We start from the raw sequence: 12495 nt of genomic DNA on the forward strand, positions 1-12495 counted from the left end.
ATACTACAAACTGCATCACATTAAATTGAAGGATGTCATTTCTGAAGCCATAGCAAAACTGGTAACACTTTTAACTACTTTATTGGGAATTTTTATATTTTTAGGACACTTCTTAATACTCATATTCATTGAATACCTGGCACCTGGCACACAGCACTACAACCAATTACATGCTTGTTGAAAAGATTTCTCTCCCTGCTTTTAAATAGTGATTGGGGCATGATTGTTTGTGTAAAGATACAAATTGAAATTTGTTAAAATGGCTGTACCAGATACTTGGGAGGTGGGCTATCATCAAACATCAAGAGTCACCACCTCCATTTAAAAGCACATGACACCAGCCATAATAAATATTTGATACATTGTTTGTGAAGTCTAATGAATATACTTTTGGCATATACTGATGCAGAGAACATTAGAGGCATTTAGTTCTTCCATTTATTTTATAGTTAGAGAAACTGAGGTCCAGAAATGGGAAGGGATTTACCCTGGCATAAGTTTAAAAAAAAAAATTTTAATGACTCATGGTTATCATGATTGCAAATAATTCCTCAATCTAACGGTCTTTTGCTTTCACCATAATATTAATGGGCCATTCTTCTTAAAAGAATGACTCACCAAGAGCAGGGCAGACTGACCAGCAGCTTTCAGTACTGCACTGAAGCCTTCCCACTCCAACCACAGGCAGTTTATAACCAGTCTGTGCTACATACCACTCAAGAGGAGTCCTGCCCCATCAGGATAGGATAAGTGAGTACAACCACCTGGCACTGCCCTCTAACCTGCCATCACTGGGGGGTCTGCTGCCTTATCTGGGAAACCATCCTCTTCTCCTTCCTTCTCCATAGCCAGGCTGGAAAACTCAGGTTAAAGAGGATGACCCTAGAGATGAAACAAGGAAAAGGAGCTAATTTGGAACACAGGCATCCTGAATCCTGGCCCCTTATGAATCCTAAATTGCCAGGCATTCCTTTGAATTTAAAATTGGTTGGGATAGAAAAGAGGAGTCATTTCCTTTTGGAAATACCTTGCCTCTTTGTTCTGCTCTGGTGGCATCAGAGATGGTGAGTTACATGAAACATGGGACAGAAGAAAGAGAGAGAGGCTGTGTGTTGCCTGTAAAAAGAGTTCTAACTCCTCTCTAATTAATAATCAATCAAGGGAAATGCTGGACCTCCTGATTCCCTGGATTGGTTGCTTCTCACTCCCAGGACACACAAAGTACCTAGATCTAAACAGGTAGATTGAGCCTTTTGTTGGGCCCCCCACTCACTTCGGCAGGAAGGATTAGGGAATGATGCAGCCTCAGGCAGGAGCTGAAATTCAGTGCCCTTTGGGCCACTGGTTTGGGTTGGGGTAGATTGGAAGGCAGTGGCCAGGTAAAGTGGGTCAAAAATTCTTAAGCATGGGAGGAAGGCAGGAAGAAAGGTGGCATTACGATCCAGCAGTACTTCTCAAACTTTAATGTGCATATAGATTACTTGGGGATCTGCTGAACTGAGATTTTGATTCAGAAGATTCGGAGTGGGGCCTAAGATTCTGCATTTCTAACTAGCCCACAGATACAGCCGATGCTGCTGGTCCATCAAGTCTCTTAGAGAACTGGAGCCTTAGAGGCCCCCGAGTACTGCAGACCAAGCCATGATTCCAGGAGGTGAATTCTCTCCAGCGGAGCAGATCCTGCATTTTTGGCAATGATCAAGGGTGCTCTCCTTTTGACCAAAGAAAGCTGGAAGGTGGGCAATCAGCAAGATCCTTCTAGTATTCTCGCTCTTTGCTATAGCTGAAAGAGCATTTTTAATTAGACCAAATTATCTAGTTTGGCTGTCCACAGAAATCAACACCCCAGCTGAAATGTCTTTATTTTGTTGGTGTAGAGATAGCCATGTGCTGTGATTTCAAAGATGTTAAACACTGTCTATGGGCATATTTTATGGAGAAATAAACACACAGCCCAATGAGATGTATAGTGTGGTTTTAATATATTATATGTTCACTTATTTATGGGGAAAATAAACACACAAGCCAATAAGCTGTGTATTATTACTTTAATATGTTGAATTTATTTCATACCTATATATTTTATGAGGGAAAATAAACTAATAAGATACATGATATCATTATTAATAACACATCTAATTGTTCTATATTAATTTATTTATGAAAGAAATAAGTGCAGTTTAACGTGGCATAACATTATTTAATGCAGGAGATGAATTCTATATTAAGACAGTTTAAGGGATTGATTAAATTCCAGCAGAATAAGATGTGTGTGCTTCCCACACTGAGGGACCAGGTTAAAAAAATATGCAAGGGCCTGTCTGGTCCTATATGTCACGACCTATGTTGGCTCCTGGCTCTTCCTGACAGTTGTTGCCTCTCGGTGCCTGGTACTCCAAGTCCCCGTCCTGCTGGTTCAGGGGAAAGTCTGGGAGGCCTGGGAAATAAACTGCTTTTCAAGAACGGCAGCATCTGCTGGGGAGGTAGCCCTGCGGTGTCTGTTTCTGAGCCCGAGAAATATTAAATAAACCTAAGGAGGATGGATGGCTTTCCAGGGCCCTTTAAATCTCCACGTTCCCCGGAACAAACCAGGAGGCAGATGGGGCGATCGATCCTTGCTTCCCGCTTACCGGGTTTGCAAGAAGCCTGGCAAGGTGCGGTGGGGGATAGGAGATAGTGTTGAGATGGCAAATGAAGTTGTGGGCAAAGACAGGTAGGTCTGCACTTGGAGAAAGCTCTGGCCGGGCATCAAATCCCAGAGCGAAGGATCAAAAGTCAGATTCGTCTAGGCAGACCCGGGCCAACAAGATCCGCCGTTCACCCCCTCCCACTCCCACCCCCTCGCGGACTCTCCGTCCATCTCGCGTCCTCAGCATCCGTTGGGCTGATTTTTTAAACAATACAAAAACCAAAAGGAGGCTCCCGGGCTCCCTTTCTTCACTGGCATCTGGATGATCCGGAAAGGCGAAGGTGGGTGCGGGGACGGTCCCCGGGACTGGACCCGCGCATCCCGAGGCGGCTGTCATGGCGGCCACAATCTCTTCACTCGCCCTCCCTGCCGCCCGGCCCCAGCGCCATTTTGAGCATCTTCCTTGCTTCCCTGTGTCCCTCCTGCGTTCCTCGCTCCTCCTTCGCTGCCTGCAGGCCAAGCGCCTCCCAACGCAGCCCGGGCTTCCCGGGGCTTGTCGCCCGGCAGCTCTTCGGCCTCTCCTCCCAACTCCAGGAGCCTTAGGGTGACTGAGGGGCCCGAAGAGCATTGGTGCCCGGCCCCCGCTACATTTTCCACCCGGTCTCCTTTCTTGTCCACTTGGAGGTCAGTTACCATCCCTGGGCACAGGCCCTGCTTCCCCAGAAAACCCCCGACCCCACTCCACTCCTTGGCCCTGCCCACGACCCCAGGAGTCGGGTCCCCAGGGGTCCTGGAAAAAGCTCCTCCACCCTGCTTGGGGCACTGAGGCGAGAAGCATAGGAAACCCTAGGACCCCTCCCAATCTAGCTGAACCTCTGCGCCTCCCACCACGACCCCGAAGCCTCTTCTGGCACCCACTTCAGTTGGCAGCGCACCCTCTCCCCCTACGTTTATTTTTAGGCAGAGCCAAAGGCTATCTGTTAGGGGGTGGCAACAAACGCCCAATCTCGTCAGAGCTGCGGGCGGAGAGGCGGGCGGCCAAATAGGGCCCCTTTTGTACCACCCGGGCTTAGTCGGCCCAGGGCCAGACAAACCTGGCGCTGGTCCTGAGGGAGTGAGGGCCGGCCTAGGGGGTGCGAGGAGGAAAGGGGCTGGGTCCCAACACAAACACTCGTTTTCGCATTATAAAGACATTTATTTAATCTATGAAAATAATGTACAATAAATACTTTTCCCTTTTCCTATTATTAAAGAATTTTAATAAATAATCTACGATCTAAAACTTAAAAAAAAAGAGGAAAATAAGTTCCTCTAGTTCCTTTTAAGAAAGCACACCCCCGCCCCCGCGCCAGAGTTTAATTATTCCTGAGATTTCGTTGGAAGGACTCTACCAAACCGACTTTTTCTGTGTGACTTTTAAAAGACGCCCGAGTGCCCAGTATTTTAAAGAGAGAAGAAAGGAAGTGGATTAAACGGTAATTCAATAATACCTGAATTTTAGCAAAACACATAAAGAAGTCTACACAGCTCGGGGAGGGGGATCCTCGGCAGCCGAGGGGGGCGGGGGTCGAGGGCCGGGAGGAGGAAGCGGGTTATTAGGAGAACTGCAGGTCGATGGCACAGAGGGTGCTGGTGAAGAAGTCCAGCTCTTCCTCGGAAAAGGGAACCGGGCTGTCGAGCGAGCCCTGGAGGCTGGGGGAGAGGCCTCCGGACAGCTGGAGACAGGAGTCGGCCGCGAAGAAGCTGAGGTCGGGGAGGAAAGGTGAATCCTGCCGCTCCGGGAAGGCGTCTTCTGGCAACGGCTCCGGCCCCAGCCCGCCCGCCCCGCGCAGCGCGCCGCCCGGCCTCCGCGCGCCCGCGTCCTCCACGCGAGCTGCCAAAGGCCGGGGGCCCGAGGCGCTCGGAGGCCCCGGCGCGACCTCGGGCGGGTGACAGCAGGCTTCCCGCGCCGCCTGCGAGGCGGTGGGGCGGCCCGGGCTGGTCACGGGCTCCTCGGCGGGCTCGCCGGTGTCCTTCGGCGCGCCGGGGTAGGCTGGCTCCTCGTCGGGCGGCTCTCGGTGCTGCGTCTGCCGCTTGTGCTTCATGCGCCTATTCTGGAACCACACTTTGACCTGTCTCTCGGTGAGGTCCAGCAAGGCCGCTATCTCCACGCGGCGCGGCCGGCACAGGTACTTGTTAAAGTGGAATTCCTTCTCCAGCTCCAGCAGCTGCGTGTTGGTGTAAGCAGTGCGCAGCCTGCGCGCCCCGCCGCCCGCGGCCTCCTGCAGTCCCGGCCCATCTGCAGGGAAAGCGGGCTGGGCGTCAACGCGGGCCGTGTCCTTAGCCCAACCTCGACTTGGTTGAAATAAAGACTACCCCATCAGCCCAAAACAATATCAGCAGCACCCCCGCCCTGACCGCTTACCAAAGCGGCTCGCTCCCAAGGCTCTTGCCTTCTTTCCCGTCCCTCTCTCGCCTCCAGACTTGGCCTGGGTCAGGGCAAAGCATTCAGAGAGCCGCCCACGAGCCACGCAGGGGGTGGTAGGAAGCGGCTCCCTTTCTCCCCCAGAACCTCAGAGCCCTCTCCCAGGTCCTCTGAGTGGACCCCTCATTTCGGCACTTTACAACTCAGCCTGGGGAAGAGGGTTCATAAAGAAAGATTGTTCCTCACCTCCTTTCCTCCCTAGCTCCCTAGCTCTCAAATTCCCCCTCTTCTCCTAGAGCTGGGGTAGATGGGACCGAATCTTTTCCTGCCTCCAGATTCGACCCCAGCCAACAACACTCCTCCACACAGATAAAGGTGAAACCTCAATCAAATCCTTTTCTTCTAGCATTAAAAAAAAAAAAATGCTCTTCCCCAACCAGCTTCCAAAATCTGCTGTAGAAAGAAAAAAAAAAAAGTGCAGGCAGCGGCCAGGCCTGAACCCCAGCGGTCTTTTCTGCTTCCTCGTCCCTGGAATCGACGGGGGCAAAGAACCCCAACAGGCTCGCCAGCTTTTCTACCTCCCCCATCGCTCCTTCTCCCCCTTTCTTTCTAGCTGCCCCTCACCCCATCCCTACCGCGCTTACCGACCTGCGGGCGATCCGACCCCGGAGGCCGGGACGGAGGAGGCGGCCGGGGGAGACGTGGCGGATTGGCTGGGTTTCTTGGCGGATTTCTTCTCTTTCATCCAGGGGAACTCAGGGGCCATGGGGGCGGCGGGGAACGGCGGCGGCGGCAGAGCGGGCCCATCTTCAGCTCGCTTTTGGCTCCCGGGTCTCTGAAGGGTGGAGGCGCCGGGCTGGAGGCTGGGGAAGGTTTGCTCGAAAGGAGGAGGAGGAGGAATTAATGTCGACTCCTTGATTGATGAAGTTTGAAATGTCTCCAAGACAGCGGGGAAGGAAGTCAGACACTCGGCGAGCGATGGCTGGCTGTTTATAAACCCAATCTCCCTCTCAAATTCAAAATTCATGGCTTTCAATGGTGGGGGAGGGGGCCTGCTGGGGGGGCGTCAGGAGGGAGGATCGGAAGGGACCCCCCCTCCTGCCCCCCCCCAGGTCTGTGTGATGGAGCGATTTTGGGAGGGGAAGATTTTGCTTTTTTTTTTTTTTTTAATTTTGGGCCTTTATAATTGTATATTGCTGATAAATACAAGCGTATGGGGACTCTCTCTATTAAACCCAGGACTCCGGCGAAATTGCAGGGAATTCATGGTCACGGGACCGGCCTTGGCCAATCGCTTGTCTGGGCCTGGTGGAAAACAGAGAGCATTATTTGCTTTAATTGATTCAAAAACTCTAGAGGACCATGACCTGGACACCATGATCTCCCCAGTCCTACACTCCCTCTCCCCATGCCTCCCTTTCTCCAGAAAAGCTAAAGGAACCTTTTCCTCATCCCCTTCAGAGGATGGGAGGTTCTGGAATCCCAGGAAACGAGAGCCTAAGGGAGAAATCGTCCTCTTCTGCAAATATTTTTAATAGAGTAAATTAAAGCTTTCTTTACAAGGCCAGCAGCATTCTCTTCCCCTCCCCTCCCCCCAAAAGGAAGCTGAGTGAGGATCTCAATGTGAGAGGAAGAGGTAGTAAAAAGAGGCTTTCGCCTTTGGGAAAGGTCGGTGTTACCGTGCAGTAAGCAAGAGATTTGCAAGCATCAGCACCACTATCCCCAACCCACCCCCCAAAAGCAACAGATAAATCTTGGGAAATCGACAAGCACTCCTAGGCTGACACAGAGGGGTGAGAGAGATAGTGAGGGGCCCTTTTGCACCTCTGGCCTACATAGCTGTGTGGTCTCAGTTGCATTCTCTGCCCAGCGTTTGCAGCACTACCCCTGCCCCTGTGTCTACCTGCCTCCTCACCTGGAGGCATCTGCACTCCTCTGTGACACCCCCAACAGACAGGGTCTAAGATGCATATGCACCCACCCACTCAAGCCTCAAGCCTGTATCTGCATCTATATCCAGCAACAGGAACAAGAACCAAGGTAGCCACCGATTTAACTTAGAGAACTCTCAAACTTCAGGTCAATGTATGGGGTGGAGGTGGGGCTTTACCCTCTAGGAATCCCCCTGCCATTTTTGCCATTGTATTAATTAATATCCCTGACAAGATAGAATTCCCTGAACATGGAGGGGGTGAAAAAATAATGACCACTGAGATGATATTCCATTTCTGGCCCCTGGGGGGAATTGTTGTTGTTTATTTCTTTTCAGAGGATCAAGATAGTATGAACTTTAGGGAGTGCTGTAATTTACTGGAGGGAAGGGATACAAGACTCAGGGCCCCAAGCAATCGGTGGGAAACTAGATCTCAAAGCAGAAAATGAAAAGTCGATCTGGGGTAAGATTTTTAAATAAGTGGGTCAGAGGGACCGAGAGGAGATGAGGCGATCAATCTTAACCCCCTGACAGCTCCCTAGGATGGCATCAAAGAATTTGGCTCTTTGGGAAAGCAGAGGGAACAGCCGAAATTCCACATCCCTTTAAAAGGCCTGGGGGTGGGGGGTGTTAGCAAAAGAGAAAGGTGATTCTGGGAGAGCAGGGAAACAGATGGGAAATGGGGACAGAGGAAGGGCGCTGGGTTGGGTGGAAAGTTTGTCTGGAGAACTCCCACGGCTCTGGCCTCCCCTCCCCCTCCTTGCTCGCTGCCTCCTAGCAAGAAGGAGAAGGCTGGTTAGCAGAGAAATGGCAACTCGGCCGGGAGCTGGAACTAGAAACTTTCTGTCAGTGTAACAGACGCGTGGGTGGTGGTGAGTATTCATCCGCGTGGGTGGTGGGTGAGTAAAAAAAGACAGAGAAATCTGAGGAAAAGTGTGGGGTGGAGGAGAGCCAGGAGGAAAAAAGGGGAGCTGGAGGCGAGGGCTGCAGGGCAGGGGGCGGCAAGCTCTGGAGGGTTCAGATCCAAGAGAGCTGCTCTGAAAAACTGGGCAAACTTGCCAGAGACGGTTAGTTGTGTCCAACTCAGCTCCAAATAAAGTAATTTTTGCTACTTGGAGGTGAGGATGGGGGTGGGGGTGGGGAGTAGGCAGAGAAGAATCTGAAGAGTAGTTGTCTGGAAGTTGTGCAGTGAGGCCTGAGAGGGTTCTTCCTCCGGCCACCCCCTTGAAAAGCCCTGCAAGTTTTTTCACAGCCTCTCCAGCTGGCTGCAGGGTTGAACGCTTCTCTCCGCAACAACTCCGGCTGTCCCTGCAGGAAATACGGCTCTCTCTAACCCTGCTGACAGATTTTATGGCCAGATTAGAGAACAGCAGAAAACTTGGGTGTTAAAAGGGACCAAGAGAACCTTCCTTCCCCGAGACACCGCTTCCCCGCCCCCTTGTTGTGCTGTGAATCTTACAGCACAGATATTTCCCCCTTGACCAGATATTTTCCCCTTCCCCCTGCTTAGCTAGGGCCTGAAATCCCTCAGAGGGAAGGGTAGGGGACACCAAGCCAAGGCAGCCCTTATTTTTCTTGTTTGCAATTACAATTTCAAGCCAAAGCTCTGTTTTTCAAACTTGAGCTAAACTCTGATTTGGCCTGCCTCTCTCCTGCTAGATAAATAATCTATCCACTCTACCCCCAGAGCCAAACATGGCGCTTCATCTAGTTACATCATTCAGAAAATGTTACTCAGGGAAGAGGAAGAGAGAGAGAAAGACAGAAAGAAAGAAAAACCCTTGAGCATTATTTGATCCCAATCAAACTTTGCACGCTCTTATGCCTTTAAATTATAGCCTGACCCAATGCTAAATTGCTTGCTGCTTGGGTGAGCCTAGTCCAGTTAAAATCCTACTTGGTGGTGGGGGGGGGGAGTGTAGAATTCAGGTTGCTTTTTTATTGTTATTTATTGTTGCATAAAGACTGTAATTACTAACCTTGGACTGCCAGGATGCAACATAAAAATGAAAATCAGCTCTCGCTTTAAGGCTGAGGGCCTGGAACGATTCTCACCGACACGCGCCCCCCCCCATCACTATCACCAAATATATGCTCCTAATTAAGCAATGCGGGCGCATCGCTTACAATTAGAATTACGCAACTCTTCAGCAAGCAGCCATCGCTTCTCTTTCAACGAATTAGCTCCATATTTCAGCCGCCCTGTCTCCTCGCTCTTATCGGCTCCAGCGACGCGGCGGTGACATTTCATCTTTGACAGACTCTCTCTATCCTCGCTCCAATGTGATAAAAGTTTTATGGAACCACGACTAAGAAATGAAGTTTTCCCAAGGATCGTGGAAACAGAGCAGCACATTAGCCTGGGGACCATTTTATTTACGCTTGGATCCAACAGCTTCTCCTACCCTCCTCCTCTCCCCTTTCCCTGGCAGTGGAAATCAAACACGCCTCCTCTCCCTCCGTCCTGAGTTTTATTTAGTGATTTAATTTCACTTTAGTTTTAAGGTTTGACCTGAGAAGTCTAGGCCTCAGATTTTTTTTTTTAGATTAATCATTTTCCTTTGTTTTCATTTTAGACCCAATGGTGGTTGGGCTTCGGGTCACGTGACGACTTCTTTGTCGCTCCGGAAGAGAACTGTGAAGTTTAGGTTGCGTGTAAGAAGCAGTAATGGGCCAAGTTTTTGTTGTTGTCCATGGGGTGGGGTGGGGTGGGGTGGGGTGGGGTGGAGGGGGTGGGGGGGGGGCGGTGAGGAGGTTGTGGCCAAAGAAGCAAAAAGACAAAAGACCAATCAATGAGAAAAACTGAGAGGCAAAGAAGCCAAACAGAAAGATGGAGAGAGAGCGCCCAAGTCTCCTTTCCCCCCAAACTTGTTACTTATATCTTAGCTAAAGAAGTTGGCAGAATGTTCCAAGCTTGTGTGAGAAAAACCAAATAAACCTGAGACACAGATGGGGGAGGTAGGGGCCTGAGCAGTAGACTAAAAAGGCCAGGATAGGGTCTTCACCATTCTTCTTCCCTTGGGGGAAATCTGGCAGTCAGCAGCCTGCTGCTCTGCTATCTAAATTGGACCACCAGGACAAGATAAAATTGATAACAGAAAGTTTATTCAAGAATTGTTTGACAGACAACCCTTTTAAGTAAGGAAAAAAGTAACTACAGAAGAACAAAGAAAGTTCCAAGAGGGAATTAACTCTAATTCTACAAATTCAGGACTATACAGTGACAATTAGGAGCTGAGTTCATGCCTTTTAGAACTAATTACAATTGCTCATAAGTACGAGTTTAACATAAATCTACAGCTCTTTTCTAGAGTACAATATAACTAAAATAGCTGGTTTTACATGACAGGGAACACAACATCCTTTATAACAAGTAAATACTAAAAAAAGTACAATTTTTTCCTTTTTCCTCATATAAATACATAAGGTAGGGGGATAAATAATACAAAAAAGAAAAATATTTTAACAGGCTATAACCAATAAATATATATGAAAATGTTCACTAGAACACACACTTTTTGAGCAATGCTGGACTCCTGCAGGCCCAGGCATCTCTCACAGTTGTTTTTATATCCATTAAAATGTAAACTCTAAGTGCAACAAAAGTGTCCTGTCCCGGTTGAGCAAGGCACACAGGCCCAGCTGCAGACCCCGCCTGGGACAGACAGTTTGTTAAAATATACCCTGTTTTCACGTTAAGTCAAGAGAGCAACGGAAGAAAAGAAAAGTGTAGAACCTCGTGTCACCGACTGCTTTCTGTGGAGAGAGGGGGATGGACCTGGAGCTGAGATGCGAAGCAGCAGAATGGGCAAACCTTCAGTCCTGACAACTTGCCTGCCCTCACCTCCCAGCTTTGCCATAAAAGAAAAATATATATATATATATATATTTATAATATAGACAGCTCTGACTTTCAGGATCTCTCACCATCCCTGAGCCCTCTGAAGACTGTAATTGATGGGGGCGGGGTATAGATATTAATGTCCTAGAGCAGGAAAAGTGTGGGACTAGAAATGGAGGCAGTGCCCAATCAACCTCAAATCGATTGACAGAAATTTGAGGATTCAGGGAAGTGGGAGGGGTACGTGCTTTGTGCCCTTGGTTTTGAAATATGTTTTAATTTTTTTTTAAAAAAAGGAGAATTGCCAGGAAAAAAAAAATCAAGATTTGGGGGAATTACCCACATAGACGGAAGGTAAGTTGGTTGGTTGGCTGGTGATGGCCTAGCCATCTTGTCTGTTTTTTTAAATGTGCTTCTCTGCCTTGTTTCCCTATCTCCTCTTTCTCTACCCCACTCTCGAGGGTGGAATTCCAATTGGGTATTGCTGGAGGCCTAGGATTGATAGGGTCATCTCCAATCTGCTGTAGATTCCTTTCCAATGGGTTGGCAGGTGGACTTAACAAGAGCTGCAGGACTTAAAAAGCAACTTCTCAGGCCAGGGGAAGGGGAAGGAACTCCAGGCCCTTTCTTCCCGGGAAGCCTGGCTGCCACCTCCCTGCCTCCTCTTTCAGACCTCCAGGCTGTCCCCCAGAATTCCACAGCCCCCGCCCTGGGTCTCCCCCACCCCAGGACCTGCCCCTCAGCCCCCCCTCTCCCATCACAGGTGTGTTAACTTGGGCGCTTCTTGGATTCTACCCTGAGGAGGCGGCGCATGGTGAGAGGAGAGGTCTGTGTAGGTGGGGTGGGGGTCGCAGGGTCCGTGGTGCTGGCTGGGGGCCATAGGGGGCGCCCCGTTGTAGTCCAGGTTCCCCGAGGGGTGGTGGGAAAGGTGGTTGAGGCCGTAGAGGGAGGGGCCGGCAGGGGGCGGCAGCGGATCCGCGTAGCCGCCCCCGCCCACGTACACCGGGCTGCCCTGCATGGTGGGCGTCCCGTAGGCGCCCCCGTTGGCTTGGAGGACATGAGGCTCGTAATCGGGCGCCGGGGTCGGGGGGTACTTCTGAGGGGCGCCGCAGCCTTTGAGGGGGGGCTGGTAGTTGGAGGGCAGCGCATAGGCATTCTGGTGGGCTTTGCCGAAGGCGGGCGGGGACGGGCTCTCGTAGTTGGGGGTCATGGAATGCAAGGCGTTCATGAAGCCGGCCGTGGACTGCATGGGCTGAGGGGGGCTGCCAGCGGGGGAGGGGCCCCCCGAAGACGAGGCCAGGCCCTTGGCCTTCTGGTCCTTCTTGTACTTCATGCGCCGGTTCTGGAACCAGATCTTGATTTGCCGCTCGCTGAGGTTCAGCAGGTTGGCCATCTCCACGCGGCGCGGCCGGCACAGGTAGCGGTTGAAGTGGAACTCCTTCTCCAGCTCCACCAGCTGCGCGCTAGTGTACGCCGTCCGCGCCCGTTTGGACGCCGCCGACCCCGGGGGGCTCTTGTCCCCTCCCCCGCCGCCGCCGCCACTGCCTCCTCCGCCGCCTCCGCCGCCGCTACCGCCGCAGCCCTCTGCTGGATCCGAGGGGGAGGGGTGGGAAGGGGAGAAAATGAAATAAAAGATAATTACTGAACACGCCGAAATTGAATGCATCGTTTCTTAATAAATCCAGGCC

General features: G+C 50.8%; 2 protein-coding genes and 1 long non-coding RNA gene across 7 annotated transcripts in view; 1 reads left to right on the forward strand and 2 right to left on the reverse strand.

The window, feature by feature from the left end:
* Positions 1-3803: 3803 nt before the first annotated feature.
* On the reverse strand, positions 3804-6417 carry HOXB2 (homeobox B2). Its single transcript, XM_028165007.2, has 2 exons — positions 5682-6417; positions 3804-4907 (listed from the first exon to the last, which is right to left on the reverse strand). The coding sequence occupies exons 1-2, from the start codon at positions 6058-6060 to the stop codon at positions 4225-4227; spliced, it is 1062 nt and encodes a 353-aa protein (XP_028020808.2). The 5' UTR covers positions 6061-6417; the 3' UTR covers positions 3804-4224.
* A 1026-nt stretch (positions 6418-7443) lies between these two features.
* On the forward strand, positions 7444-12307 carry LOC103009308 (uncharacterized). 3 transcript variants are annotated; one of them, XR_009006403.1, is made up of 5 exons: positions 7444-7838; positions 9543-9621; positions 11104-11161; positions 11571-11633; positions 12192-12307. It is a non-coding gene; the product is annotated as an uncharacterized LOC103009308 (long non-coding RNA). The 3 variants fall into 3 exon arrangements; XR_009006402.1 differs by having other exon boundaries at positions 7445-7838; positions 11571-11621; positions 12160-12301; XR_009006401.1 differs by having other exon boundaries at positions 7445-7838; positions 12160-12290.
* Positions 10050-12495, reverse strand: part of HOXB3 (homeobox B3) — a 33126-nt gene continuing 30680 nt past the window's right edge. For all 3 annotated transcript variants that reach the window (XM_057536734.1, XM_057536735.1, XM_057536736.1), the window contains one exon: positions 10050-12394. In XM_057536734.1, coding sequence (XP_057392717.1) covers positions 11565-12394 — 830 coding nt within the window. In that variant the 3' untranslated portion in view covers positions 10050-11564. The remainder of the gene's footprint in view (positions 12395-12495) is intronic.

This window comes from Balaenoptera acutorostrata, chromosome 20 (assembly GCF_949987535.1).
Source record: "Balaenoptera acutorostrata chromosome 20, mBalAcu1.1, whole genome shotgun sequence".
Lineage (NCBI taxonomy): Eukaryota > Metazoa > Chordata > Mammalia > Artiodactyla > Balaenopteridae > Balaenoptera > Balaenoptera acutorostrata.